The 15654-nt window shown below is 39.0% G+C and overlaps 1 protein-coding gene across 1 annotated transcript in view; it reads left to right on the top strand.

The window, feature by feature from the left end:
• Nucleotides 1-15654, top strand: part of LOC148411662 (uncharacterized) — a 48944-nt gene that overhangs the window by 10525 nt on the left and 22765 nt on the right. Inside the window, exons 4-10 of the mRNA XM_088434273.1 lie at nt 947-1064; nt 1805-1928; nt 2780-2853; nt 2995-3052; nt 3363-3392; nt 4375-4585; nt 4971-14462. Coding sequence (XP_088290399.1) covers nt 947-1064; nt 1805-1928; nt 2780-2853; nt 2995-3052; nt 3363-3392; nt 4375-4585; nt 4971-14462 — 10107 coding nt within the window. The remainder of the gene's footprint in view (nt 1-946; nt 1065-1804; nt 1929-2779; nt 2854-2994; nt 3053-3362; nt 3393-4374; nt 4586-4970; nt 14463-15654) is intronic.

Genomic DNA, 15654 nt, shown 5'->3' with positions numbered 1-15654 from the left:
TACATCAAAGGTTTGATTGCGTACTTTTAGATAATGTGTTACATAATGTGAATCATGGAGTCATTGTAGTAGTTAAAATCATGTTGAAAGGCACCAAATTAAACTAAGAGGTATTTCTAATATTACAGTTTTCTGATGTATCATTTTCACGTAAGACATTTAGACAGATGTTTGATTGTGCGTTTCACCTAGTCGAGCATTATGTAGAACAAATATGATGTAAAATGTAACTTATTTTTTCCCCACTTGAAAAGTCTTTGTTTTGTCAACGACTGCCAACCCAAAGTCATTGCATGCACTAGACTAGGGTCTGTTTTGGATGACTATGATGATGGCATCAATTACTTAGGTAACAGATACTTATTACATAATATTTATATAGAGAGTTTAAATAACAATTTAAAAGGCCAGAATCTGCCAGCTCAAATGAGTCTTCTTGCATGACTGATTTATTCTGCTGTCTTGTTTGAGCACATGATACAAAAAGCCTTTATCTCTGCACCTGGACAGCATGGATACCCCCACCCCCTACCCCAGTGTTTTTGTTAGATAGCTGTTCACTTTGATTATCTTTTCTCTCATCTTCTTTTTGATAGGACCAGTGATAGCTGTAAACTATCATAGATGAGAGTATGCAAATGATCTTATTATGCGGTTTCCTTTTAAAAATGAATGTCCAATTTCATTGCTGCAATCAGGCTCTAGTTGAACCCTTTGAACAATGAGGTGAATGTATAACAAGGCAGGAATGGATTAAACTGATATTTTACAAAAACAGGAACAATGTTTTGTTATCGGAGGCTGTAGTTAGGCCCTTGTTTTGATTTTTGCGTCAAAACTTAACAGGCTACATTTCGTGAGTTCTACATCCATTGTTCAGTGCACTTAATTTGGGGGATGAAATAAATTATTGTTTTTGTTTTGTTTTTGTTTTTTTTTCTCACAGTGAGATCAACCGCTTGGATCTCGGGCTCACTGTTGAGGTGTGGAACAAAGGTCTCATCTGGGACACCATGGTGGGGACAGCCTGGATCCCTTTAAAGCGGATTCAACATTCAGAGGAGGTGAGATTTTTCACGTCTTATTGGGTAAATATACTCCACACAATAGATTATGATGTATCATAGTAGAGCAAATGCAGTGTCGGACTTACAGTATGGTAGGCAAGGGAATAAAATAGTTGGTATGGACTGTAGGAATCCTTTTAAATATTTACATATTTCTTAGGAGCATTCCACTGGTATTGCATGTTTCATTTCTTTTTGCTCATTTGTCTTTTTGTTTAGCGCAACTAACAAGTTTAGCTTAGAATTCCACAAATTGTTTGGTGATAAGCAACCAACAGAGGTACAGTGCAAAAAAGAGTGCTTATGACCGCGCATTTGTATTTTATTAGTCCTCGGTAAAGTAAAATACAATGTGAGTGATCCTTAGGGGAAATTTGTCTTTGCCGCATAGATGACATGGTTGCATTGTTCGGCAGGGAGTATCAGGTAGGGGATCTACAGCTCAGTCTTGCCTTGCAGAGTGTGGATATTAAATATTGGCTGTTATTCAACAACAGATTTGGGAGTGGCTCCTTCAGTTGAATGAATGGAGTATTTGTTTAAAAAAAAGTGTTATGTGTTATATGTTTTTGCATATAAGCCACAGGATATGTCTTTTGCACGCTGTTGGAATACATTTTTTTTTTTTTTTTTTATTGAAGGGATTACACTTTGTCACAAAGCTGGATTCCATGCATTCAGTTTGGAGATTATCTGACCAATTATTGATAAATATACCTCTCACTTCCAAATTGCAGGAGGGCCAAGGTGAATGGCTTCTCTTGGATGCAGAGGTTCTGATGAAAGCAGATGAGATATATGGCACCAAAAACCCAACCCCTCATCGACTCCTACTGGACACTCGCTTTGAGCTGCCTTTTGGTGAGAGATTCCATTTCAAAGTCATCTTCCTGTGGAATTCTGTTTTTAATCTTATAATTTTAGATCACTTGTATTTCCGCATTCCATTGAATACCTCAATTGCTTTTTATTATCCTGTGTGCATATCATTAAAAGACAATTTAAAATAGTTACACACAACATAATGCATAGTGCTCTGGGTATTTTAAAATCAGTGTAAGTCTTGCTGGTCGTGTTAATCTGGAGCAAATCAGACATGACCACCAGAATCTTGTTGGACTGAAATGTCAGCAGCTGGTTCTGAATTTGCCCGAGGCATGACTCACCGATTGAGGACGTCATCATGCAGCCTGGTGCCCTTTTGACCAATTCAAGAACATACAGTATAGTGTAACTCCATTGTTTTTTTTTTTTTTTCTTGGTTGGAATGGAACATACCATTTAAACATTAATATCTTATTCACTGAAGCTGACATTGTCAGTAAATCCATGTCTCCTTTGGGTATTTTATACTTGCTTTCTAGCCTCTTCTTTTTAATACTCTTCTCAACATATGAGTAGTCAAATTTTCTTGTACAGAGAAATGTATTATTCCAACATTTCAGATTCAATCAAGGAACAACAAATGTTCACGTACTGTAAAACTGTTATGATTATACTGTAACTATAAAACAAAGCGCACAAAAAACAAGTTCACAGTTTGTACATTTTTGCATTGCTTATATCCAAACTATCATAAGCAATTCAACAATGATTTACACCACACTTCAAACTACACATTAAATCAGCATTTACAGTACGTATTATAATGGTATCCTGTAATATTTAGGAGAAAATAGAGAATTACTTTTTTTTGTCTATTTTTCCACCAGACATCCCAGAGAATGAGGCGCAGTACTGGACAGACAAATTGGAACAAATTAATTCCATGGAAATGCATGATGAGGTAGGACATTGTGAATAGCTCACCCTACATTTTACAGTTTGACAAAAAAATCACATGCTAGTTTGTCATCCAGGAGTAATACTTTTTACCATTTTTGTATATTGACATGTTGCTTGTGTATTGTGCTTGTTTCACATGCAGTTCACTCTTCAGGACGACATTGATGGTCACTCATTGCCCCCCACAGCTTCACAGTGTTGTGAGTAATTTCTACTTTTCGCCTGTAGATGGAGTTATTCTTCAAACTTTCTCATACCGCAGGCTTTGGCATGCATTATTTCTTCCTTCCTGTGGGATTGACAAATGTAGTTTTTATTAAAAATGCTTTCGACCTCATGGCTTTGTTCAAAGTTTGCTTGCATGTCACTTTGTTAGCAGAGGTCTTTACAGCTATTGGTGGGTATTCACAATTCTTCCATTATCAGTTAAAACACAGACATCACACTATTGTATTTTCACTTCACTTAACTACTTGATTTCACCCCTTGTTATATTTGCACTTTCACCAGGCAACTATTTCGGATGGGCTGACTCACTCAGTATGTAAAATTCACACTTAATTGAAATGATTCCCCTAGCCAATCCTCAGTGCCCTTTGCATGCCACAATTCCTTATTCCCTAAAAATATTTTGTCCAACTACAGGAGATGCAAAAGTCTACACACCACTGTTCACATGACAAAATGTGATATTAATAAAAATGAGACCACAATGCACCATTGATCCATTTTTTATGCCACTCTACTTTCAAAATATATACTATAAAAAATGTCCATGCTGATTGCCTATTGACATAGGCACATCCAGTTAAAAGTGTGCGTACTTGTGCAACCGCAATATCTGCTATTTATTTTCAGTTCACCTAAAAAATATGTTCTTAATCAAACGCACCGTACAACATGTGAGATTAATGACGTATTATTTTGATTTTAAATGGTTATTCCTGATTTTTATTTTTCTATAACAGAACAATTTGGCTTTAGAGCAGGGGTGTGTAGACTTTTTATGGCCATTTTAGTTTGATTATTTTTGTACCTGTCAGGATACCCCATTTACACCTGCAATTCCTCACTACTTCAACACCGTTATTTTCACCCTTGCTATATAATTGTTTTTTTCTGCTTTGCGCTGATTAAATAGATCATTGTTTTCATGCAATTACTGTTTTATTGTGTTTTCTTCTGTCCATGCATTTTCTGCCATTTATCCCATTCAGGTTAATGATTTTAGCTGGAACGTATGCCACCTGACAGTACCAGACATCAATCCCCAATGATATTTACGCCTACGGGCAATATAAAGTTACCCTGATGCCGTATTACCTTTTATATATTAGAGGTGATGTCAAGAGAACATCTGAAAAAACGGGTTATAATGAAAGCTTCAGATTACAATTACGATTATTAATCATAATAATTTAATTTGATTATAACCCAAAATATTGGAGCGCTCACCATCATACAAAAAGGCAAACAGCAACAACTTGTGTTTCAGGAGATAAGATGTTTCCTTTTCTTGCAGCTTTGGATGACCAGGACAGTGCAGTAGATGACCGGGATAGTGACTACCGCAGTGAGACTAGTAATAGTTTACCGCCACGTTATCATACGACTGCTCAGCCCAACTCCTCGGTGCACCAGTATCCAATCGGGCCTCGGCCACACCACAACCTAGACTCCTGCACTGACTCCTTGCACAGTTTTGAACTGGAATACAGAGAACAGAGAAGCAGGTACGATTGACTTATTCAACCAAACAAAAGCCATACACATCGCTACTTGCATCTGCTTTTATTTTATATTTGTTAGAAATGTTTTATCCAATTGCCATATTGTTTCTGTGATATCACTATCATATCTTGTTTTCTAATGATGATTTAAACCAACATGCTGCATCAATTGGTGCAATCTACAGTAATTCATCTCTAGAAGGTTAACACTTTGATCTTTGCATAACGTCATCCCTTTTGCATAAAATATGTTTTCAATTATTCATACTGATAACCAAGTTTTTTGCTTGCTTTGTTTCTTGTTCTGCTTCTTCTTTTCTGCTCTTCTGTTTTTCCCTTTCCACCAATGTATTCCTTCTTAATATATAACCACTTTAAACTAAATTAGATCAGTGAATGAAAAAGGACGAGTCAGAATTATACCTGTAGATTCTGGCATGGGTTGTGAAGATTGGGAAAGTAAATACAAAAGGCGAGAAAAGCCTCAGCTAAGTGACTTCCTAGATGACCACCAAAACACTGCTCAAATGGCAAAACCTTACCTCGAACCAGCAATCTCTCCCCTTCAAAATAGTCAACAAATAGGTTATGTGCCTATAAACTATCCTGAGGGCTATGACACAATAGATCGCAGGAGAAAGAAAAAATTCTGGGACACAGGGGGCTTTCACTGTAAAGCTGCACACAAATTAAATGAAGAAGATTTCTCCCAAGACGTTGGGAAATTCCGTGACAAAAGAGGGGATATGTTTATGCCACAACTGTCAGAAATGCAAGAGCGGCAGCGCGAAACATCCAGTCCCCAACAACACACAAACGGCCTTCTCTATAAGACAAGAATGTGGGCTAAAAACGAACTGGATGCCACCCTAGAAAATTATGTGGCTTACAAGAAAGAGCAAAATGCAAGGATGCATTCACTATATGATGCTGATTGTATGTATTCTGGAGAGCACGATTTTTTCAGTGCAGAAGAGGATTTTGATGAAATTCCATTTTCTGCAGAAGAAATGCCCACAGTGATTCCAAGACGCATCAGGAGCAAAACTTTCTCTTTTGATGGAGACATGGACAATTTTGCGGGATTTCGGGAAAAGTGCAGAAAACCCAAAACTGGTGGATGGGTAGCTGAAGCAGTTCTTTCACCTGTAGAAGAACCTAGTGAAGATTATGTAGATCCAATGGATGAGCTACAGTGTCTAGTTGAAACGGTTTCCGAATATCTTGCGGAGAAAGAAGAAGAAATCAGCAAATATGGTTCTCTTCCAAAATCAAGCAAATCAAGGCTTTCATCTCAAGGAAGCAACAAAACAGATTCTGCTGGAGATGATCACAGCAGTTTAAGGGATCCTGGTGCAGAAAATCAATCCCACACTCCCTCTGGAATTTCGGGTGTAAAAAGTGCTATGAGCTCCTTATTCAGTAATCTCACGGACAGAGTCGGTGGGGCCGCCAAACAATCTGTCACTGATTCAAAACCGCCACCTGTGCAGCAGCCAAAATCTGGAATAACAAAACTGCTGTCTTTTATTCCTAAATCAAACAGCAATACTCCAGTAGCTGTTGTATCTCCAGTAGAAACATCACCTGAAAATGTGTTCACTTTGCCTTCACAACCATTCGTCAAGGCTAAGATACAAAGTGAAGTTGACATACAAGCTTGTACTGGTACTTCTGACACAAAGGCACACAAACAGAACTTTGGAACAAAACCTCAAGCTCCAGGAAGCTCAGTGTTGGAAAAATTAAATCCTTTAAAGCTGTTTTCATCAAAAGATATGAACTCAGCTCAACACATCGAACAGCCAAAGCCAGCATATTATCAAAGTGATTCACATATCGATCATTGTAGTGTTTATCAAGATAAACCACTAATGGAAGGCAACTCAAATAAAGACAGTGCATCTTTTGCTGGATCTGCAATGCCTAATGGTGACATGCAATCGGAAAGCAGCAACTTCTTTAATCTAAGAAAGTCAATTAGTTCACTGATCACACCTTTCCCCTCCATACCAACACATGAAGCACCACCTGTGGCAGTATATCCCATATTTAGATCGTCTGAGGAGCCAGGACCTCAGAAAAAATATGATGAGCCATTATCAAATACTAAGCCTAAGCCGCCTTCTTTGTCTTCTGAAAATGTCTCAACTCAGCAGCAACCAAAAACAGAAGGAGGTTTTTTTTCTGGATTTTTGAAGTTTGCGTCTAGTGAAGATGTCCGTTCCCCTGGAAACATTATAAAACCAGAACAATCACAACAAAAATCCAATGTAACGTCTAATACGTTCCAGCAAAAATCTGACACACCACAAAAAAATATAGAAAAGGGATGGTTCTCTACCATATTTAGCCCTGTGTCTGCTACCGCGAGCTCAAACCAAAATAATATTAGTAACCCTCCATATCAGAACCGTGGCTCACTCAGCTCATATCCAGAACATGCATCAAATCCAAAACCAACAGAAACACATAATCGGCTGCAACAACAAGCTCCAAATCAGAGTTTTTTGACAGGATTTTTTAAAGGGAACTCCCCTGAGGATTCTTCTATGACCTGTTCTCAGCCAAAGCAAGGAGGAATGTCGCACAATGTGCCACAGAGGGGTTCACTTAACCCTTCAACCGCAAGTAGTGCATCCCCAGAGATACTCGATCACATTCCCCAGCAACAGAAAACAACATCTTTAAAGATGGGAGGGCTGCTCTCTGGTATATTGAAATTTTCATCAACAGAAAATGTAGCACAAAATACAAACCTTTCTGATGATAAACAACAAGGAAACATCCCTTGCCTGCCTAAACAAGGAACTTCTGTTGAAGCTGAGAAAATTCAATATCAGCAAAAGACATTACCTGAGTTGCCAAGATTAGCATCAGAAAAGCATGATTGGGGATATCAATCAGTTCACCAGCAAAGCAATGTTCATTGTAGTCCAAATCAAGGAGCAGACCTCAAGAATCAAACAAGAACACAAATTGGCCATCAAGAAACAAGTTCACCAAGACTTTCTCGACAACAAACAGTTCCTGTTAAGCAACCACCATCCAAACAAGGCGGTCTTTTCGCCGGTCTTTTTAAATTTGCTTCTGCCGATGGCATAAACACACCAGACATTTCGTCAAGCCAACCTCATGGAATTGTCCAAAGAACATCAAGCAATGAACAAATTCAAGAAAGTAACATTCAAAGGCCAGAACAGAGTCAACCACAGGATCACTCAAAAGAAAACAGTCAACCAGGTGGTTCTTATAGACCTTTGAAGTCATCTACACAAGTTAAGGTTCAACAACAATCCAAAATTCAGGAGCGAGCGATTGTGGAGAATAGCCAATTTTACCAACAAGAGAAAGAGACAGCAACTCAATCTGGCATGTTCTCTGATTTGTTTAACAAATTAACAAAATCTTCTAAGGACCATGACACAACATCCCATCCATCATTAGCGCAACCGGTGCCTCAAAAGACATTGCAGGCACCGCCACATTTTAAAAGTTCTCAGAAATCTTTACAAAAATACACTGACAATGAGACACCAAAAACTATCCAACAAAGTATTTTTTCTAAACTTGAAGATAAAAGTGTTCCTATGAAATCTATTGCCCATGCACATCATGATATATCAAGCCAGAGTACTGAGGAGCCATATCCTTCAGCTAGATTTGCAGCATGTGCTGGTAGAAATACCAATCAAAGTAATGGTCAAAATTATTTAATCCCAAAACCAAGCAGACATAATTTCAAAGTTGCACCTGTGTCAATTGATTCTGATTGTCTTGATTTGAGAACATCAATTACATTTGCGAGATCACTTCAGAGTCATGCGACTTACTCATCATTCAGTGTTGGTAATTTACCTCAGTTATATTGCTCAGTAAAGACCATTGAACCATATATTTGTGGAAGCATGCCTTCACTCTATGAACCAACAAGCCAAAACCTTTATAATACACAACTTTCCCCATATCAAATAAGTCCATCCTATGATGAAAACCAGTGGATTCATGGAAGCACTATATGGCAGCACTTTCAGAATGAGTCTTTGAATTCTCAATTCCAAGGAGAGGACTTGGGTTATGCCCAGACTTCTGAAAAATTGGCATTGCAAGCATTTCCTCTTGGCTACAGTCCTCCAACAATCAATCAACAACTTACTTCTTCTACTACCTGGCAAGGTAATATTTGTCACGATGAACATATTGAGCCATATTTTTCTGATGGAAGCAGGAATGATGGTTCTTACCCCCAGAAATTTTGGAATAGCCACGAAGCGTTAGGAAACCTACAGCATTCATCCAGTGAACAGGGAATATTGAACTTAACTACTAAACCCAGTACGGCAACACTAGGAAAATGGCATTCGTGTAATGACAGCAGCACTTACAGCTTGAATAGAATCGCATATCATGAAGGCTATTATGAGGAGACCGCACCAAGCTTGTCTTACTCTGCTAACTGGCAGCATAGTATGGATAATAACATGATCCAACAAAGTCATTGTAATTTCAGTCACTCAAATTATCCCTTAAATGCCAATCATGACATGGATGAGTCTATTTACCTTGAAGACACAGAATGGTATCAGCAGTGGCTTGCACTGTTGGAGCAAGGAATGTGGTGGCCAGCTGAAGATGGTGACTGTGGTTACTTTGTTTATACTGATCATGAGTACATTTATGCCTTGCTCACAGATTCAGCTGGTGAAAATGTGTATGCATGTGCTCCTGAAGATAGTTCTTTGGGAAATGCACAGACACTCGACAGCTTTCCTAGTGCACTGCTTTTCAATGAAATGGTTTTAGTGTGTGGCTTCAAAATCCCACTATATAATGAAGATGAGCTCCTGTGGTTGCCAGGCCAAGATCGTAATGAATCTCAACTCCTTAATGCTCCTTTAGATTTGTCTTCAGCTTATACAAAAGGAAATCAGATCATGAACCTAAATCTTGAGCAGTTTGGTCAAATGTTTGAAAATTCGTTTTTGTCACCAGGCCAACAAGGGGTAGATTTCACATCTTACACATTAAACAAAGTTCGTATGGCTCCAAGGCAAAGCAACTGCATATCAGAAGACCAGAGCAAGTACGTCATTGACCTTTCCTGTCATAATAAAGACCATCATGGCCCTCAGTGGAATAGCCAAGAAAATAGAACATTTCTAGCGCAAAAGGTAGCTGTGTCCTTGAATTCTACTGGGCGATCAAATCAACAGATACTTTACAATTGTTACCAGCCAAGCCAACAACGTCGTTCATCCACTGGTGTTACTGTGAAACATGTTGATGATGTATCTGAAGAAGACTGGAGGAAGCGAGTTGCTCCAGGCGAAGCACAACCAAATTGTCAGGTCAAAAATATTTCTTCCCTCATCTCATCTGTTGTGGGCAAAAGTACAACAGTTGAATCAATCATGACTAGCTTATCTTCCTGTAATCGATCAGAACCCAATAATACAGCTGATAAACACTCTAAAAATGTGTTTTCATCTGGCTTACAAAATTTGAAGGCAAAGATAATCAAAGAAGAAAATACATCAGAAATTGCTACAAAAAATGTACACGGAAGAACAGTTGCAACTACAGATCAAGTCACTCATCCCCCAAAACAATTTCACAGCAATTTACAGAAACCAAGATTGCCACAGACTCCAACACAGATGGCAACAGTTCAATTGGGATCAAAAGAATCCCAAACTAAAGATGGTCTCCCTCAACTTGCACATGATAAGCCAGGGGATGTCAAAGTTGAAAAAACTTCTGAGCAACCAGGTTTCATGAACTTTCTAAAATCTGCAGTTGGAATAGAAGAACCCAAGCAGGAGTCGCAGAAAGCTTCACATGTATCTCTGAATCAGCAAATCAAAACTGGAAACACTGCTTCTATACAAGCAAGTGCTGGACCAGATAAAGAGCCTCCAGGAGTGTCAAATATATTTGGATCGATTAGCAGCTTATTTAGTATTGATCCCGCCACACCACAAAGAAAGGACACACCAAAACAAACTACAGTTAGACCTAAGGGAATACAGAGACAACAAACACTGAACCAAAGTGGTACAATTGGTCCAGAAAAAGACGTCTCCTCCCAAAAATCTGAAGCACATTATTCCACTGCCAAAGGCAATACTGTAACCCAATCAGAAGCTGCATCACTTGCTGAAAATACAACACATGAAAACAAATCAAAACCCTCTGGTGGCTTGTTTGGATTTTCAATTGGAGAAATCCTAACAGGATCATCAGCAGCAACACAATCAGGACCCACAGCTCAAACAACCAAATCATCTACAACTCCACAGGAAGAGTCGCTTGGCAAAAGTTTATTTTCAGTTTTAAGTGGCTCAACTCTCGCACAATCTATACCTGTCACTCGACCCTCTCAAGCAAATCCCCCAAATGCTACTTCGCATGATCCTCAAGTTGAATCACCTGGCAAAGGTTTATTAACAATGTTCGGAAGCTCACACTCCACGCCCTCTTCTTCTCCTTCTCAAACAGAATCCAGAGTGGAGCCACAACAGAGAAATAGTCTCCCAAAAGATCAGCAGACAGGCTTTTTTTCATGGTTTGGTGGTACAAACACTCAACAGTCTCACTCTCAATCAGGATCCCTTCTAGGGGGAATCATTTCTGGGTCATCAAGTTCAAACGAAAACCCAGTGAAGGGTTTGTTTTCAATATTTAGCGACCCAAGTCCCCCTGCAGCCCAAAACACAATGACCTCATCTCCACAACAAAAAACAATTCCGCAAGCTCAACAGCAAAAAGGGGCTCAAACACAATCAAAACCCCAGCCTGAAGCACAGGGTCAACATGGAACATCTGTTCTTGGGGGAATATTTGGTGGGCTGACTACCTCAAGTGAGGGTCCCAAAAAATCATTTTTCTCCTTGTTTGATACTCCCAATACCCCACATACACCAGGGGCAGGAGGACATACAGCAGCACCATCCAAAGAACCTTTTAAAACCCATGTTGTGTCAGACATTGGCAAAGCTAAACAGCCAGCCTCTAAATTGTCACCTGTTCATAGTTCTGCTAGCAAAGAGCCAGCAGAATCTTCCCAAAGTCTACCTGTGTCCAGCACCTTGGTTCAAGAACATGTGAGTGAGGTTTCAAGTGAACATTCAAAGAACGATGAAAATGTGAAAAGTTTGAATCACTCTGCTTTAAGTTCTGGTTCTGAAGTTAAATGCAGTGATATTTCATCAATAGAACCAAATTCTGAATGCATCGCTGTCCCAAAGAAAACAATCTCTAATACACTTCTTGAGGAACCACCAACAACAGGCCTTTGGTCTAAGGGCAGAAAACCAGATCAGACAGCTTCCAAAACTGAATTCATTACAGACAATCCAGCAAAAAGCTTGCTTTCATTATTTTCTGGGCCTAGTAGTGAACCTACTACTGAAAGCCAAAGAGCGCCATCTCCTGCAACAAAAATACCTGGACCATCAATGCCCAATGATGCACAAGCTAAAAGTATATTTTCTGTGTTTGGAAACACCACCACTCAACCTGGATCTCAGTCTGGTGGTTCTCTATTAGGAGCTATGTTTGGAGGCTCTTCGCCGCAAGCAGCTACAGCGCAGCCTGGAGCATCATTACTAGGTAGTTTATTTGGAGGGCCTAGTCAGCAATCTTCTCCCCACACTGTACCCACAAAGAATGAAGGCTCTGTTCCTCAGACAACAGGACCTCAAGCAGGAGAATCCTTAATGGGAGGCTTATTTGGTGGATCTGCTACTCGGACAGCTGGTTCTCAAACTGGAGGGTCTATTTTTGCTGGTATTTTTGGAGGTCCATCAGCATCAACCACAGCAACACAGGCTAGTGGGGCATTCGGTGGCCTTTTTGGTAGTGTTACCACGCGAGCTGTTGTACCTCAAAACGTGGGAGGTACACTCGGAAGATCAGCTACTCCACAAAAAGCTGAGCCTTTACCTGAAGTCTCACATCCAGCTGAGTTGCCAGGTAAAAGTTTGCTTTCAGCTTTCAAAGATTCAGTTTCACCCACACCATCCACAACAACAGATACACCAAATTTAAACGATGGCAAGAAAAACAATTCTCCCTCTGAACATATAGATGTACAAAAAACATTTGACAATAACAAAGTATCAGGTCCAGTAGGTCAAGAATGGTCTACACCATCCATTGTCCCTCAAAGTGAAGAGCAGCCAGAATCATTGCAGAAAGCTGCTATTACAGGCCCACTTCCAGAAAGCTTACTTGTTGAGGACCATTGCAATAAAATGGACAAACCAGCTTTAGCGGATAACGTTGCTCAAAATGGAACTTGTAATCTCGTGCAAGAACCTGCAGGTACTACAGTTTTAGGAGATAAGTCTACTCAAGATAAAACACCACCCAAAAATGAGGAGGAGTCGCAACCCGCACCTGTGATCGATGTGCAACAGAAGACACCAGCAGTGGACAAATCTATTGACAATTCATCAGCAGATACAGTCACCGGATTTATGTCCTCTCTTTTTAAACCAGCAGTATCTTCCAATACATGCCCTCAGCCTCAAGAGAAAAGCTCTCTTTTTGGACTAGGAGGAGCTGCACCCCAAAGCTCTGCCAGCCAACCTGGTGCTTCACTACTTGGGAGTATCTTTGGAGGGTCTAACACTCAGTCGACACCTCCAAAGGCTTCAGATCTCCATTCTAATACTGCACCCTCTCCTGTAGGGTCTCTTTTTGGAATGTTTGGAGGACAATCCACAGCAAAGCCAAATGTTACAAAGACTGCCGCACCATTACTGGGTGGGCTGTTTGGAGGGACTGCCACAGCTGCACAGTCTGGTGGGTCTTTCCTCGGGGGAATGTTTGGAGGTCTCACTGCCCAGACTGCAGGATCACAGACTGGAGCATCAGTTCCTGTGGTTAATAGTGGGGCGACAGTCAAGGGGACGGAACCGTCACTGAAACCACCTGCATCACTGCCAAGTGAGCAGAAGTCCAAAACTATTACAAGTCCCCAAGCAGATGCTACACATGAAAATTTGGCACCAAAAGATACCTTATCAGATTCAAAGAATATTTTGGACTCCAATCAAGCAGATTGCAATCAGGATGAATCCAACATCATCACAAATACGACTGAAGTGTCACCTGTGGCTGTTTGTCCAGACACAATTACTTCCCCAAGTACTTGTGAACTCAGTGCTCAAATAGATGACACAAAGAAAAAAATACCTGCGGTTAAGGAAAACATCATTCAAGAAAACCCAATCTTAACTAAGGAACAGCCTAGATGTGAAGAGGACATAGCTGTCCAAAACAATAATTCAAATACAGCCCAACTTGTTGACGATGTCAAAAAAGATGCTGCACCATCTCAAACTAAACCTCTGTTTGGTTTCCTATCAACACAAAGTGATGCAGGAAAATCAATCGGATCTTTATTCACACCAGCAATGACATCTGCTTCTTCAACAGGCCCCCAAACAGAAGCCAGCAGTTCTCTTTTTTCAGGATTAAAAACATTATCTGGAGGACTATTTCAAGAGGAAAAAACAATTACTCCTTCATTATTTCAGACAAAGTTAGGATTTCCCTGGCAAACAGACCCACTAAAGCAAGCCGTTTCCTCAGTAGTGACTTCTCAACCAAAGAATAGTAGCAAACCAACAATTGGTGAAACGCATCAAGTGCAAAACATTTCCACATCTGATGCTTCAAAAACTGAATTGGTAGGTTCCATCGATGAGATAGCCACCCCTCAGATATGCATTTCCTCCCCCAAACTAGATTCCTCAACATCCTTGACCTTAAAAGATACTAAAGTTCTTGTAGAAACAAACCCTCCTGCAGGTACTCTTGATGAAGAGTCATTGGACAGCCCATCTAAGAGGAATCTTTTGAATACAAAAAGGCTAGTAAAAGCATTATAAATTGCATTGTTCCCTACCATTTATGATGCAATTACATTCTCCCCCAAAGATTATGCTCTCAGCTTTACAACCTATCATTTAAATCAATCTAGTCATTGTTTAATTTAAAGAACAGAAAATATCCATTCATATCATTGTAAAACATGATTTCAAGGTCAAGCACATTTTACTCTAGTTAGCATTTTTGAGCATTATAACAATTTTCTATAATACATTTGTATGTCAAAATGAGCTCGTGTTGGCGGTGATGAATTTTGGTAATATAACTTTGGCTATTATTAATCAGTGACTTTGGGCTTCAATTTGATGAGCATTTTCAAATAATATAATATCATGTTCCTTAATTTGCAACACTTAAAATGAGTATTTCTTAAGCGAATAGAAACAATGTATACATCTGTTAGCTGTATTGTGTTTGAAAATATTCAATAGGGGATCAAATCAACAATGTGTTCAAAATTCTGATATTCCATTGCAGACTCTTTTCTGTTGCATTTATCTTTTATTACTTCTTGCAAATGGAGCTAATACTTCTGGCAAGCATCTGGCAAATTGCTTACTCAATGAAATATTCTGTCCAGTATCATTTGCTGTTGATTATTTCCAGCATCTATACGTAAAATGTGTTTGAGCATGGAAATATGTTTTGTTTTTCAGTCACCTAAATCATAGTATATGTACGTTTGACATGTTCACCTTTCATAACTTTTCCATTATTTGTTTGTACTTCTTTTTGTATTAACTATAATTTACTAGCAAACAGTAATTACCTCATGTTCAAATTCATAATTACAGATACATCAAACAACATTTAACATTAAAATGTGAAAAACGTGCAACAGAAATTGCTGATTTTTGAAAAGAGGGCAAATACCTTACTTTTTTAATAGTCTTTTCACTTTAAATGTAGTAATTATTTTATTTAAATCTAAATAACTTCCTCATTGTGCATATTACAGTTTGATGTGATGCAGATCAATTGTCATCACTGTTTTTATATGGCTTACCATTTATATGATTATCATAATAAAAAAAAAAAAGTTGCATAATGAAATATGCAGTGGTATTATAATTGTGATCAACAATAATCATTGTTAGATTAAGGCATTAAGAACTTTACTGATGAATAACTTCCATCTAAAACATATAACATATATATAAGATCCAAAGTAG

The sequence above is a fragment of the Hippichthys cyanospilos genome, chromosome 15 (assembly GCF_059441005.1).
Source record: "Hippichthys cyanospilos isolate Australia breed blue-spotted pipefish chromosome 15, RoL_Hcya_1.0, whole genome shotgun sequence".
Classification (NCBI taxonomy): Eukaryota; Metazoa; Chordata; class Actinopteri; order Syngnathiformes; family Syngnathidae; genus Hippichthys; species Hippichthys cyanospilos.
Note: the sequence above shows the minus strand (reverse complement) of the source record. Positions and strands in the feature narration are given on the sequence as shown.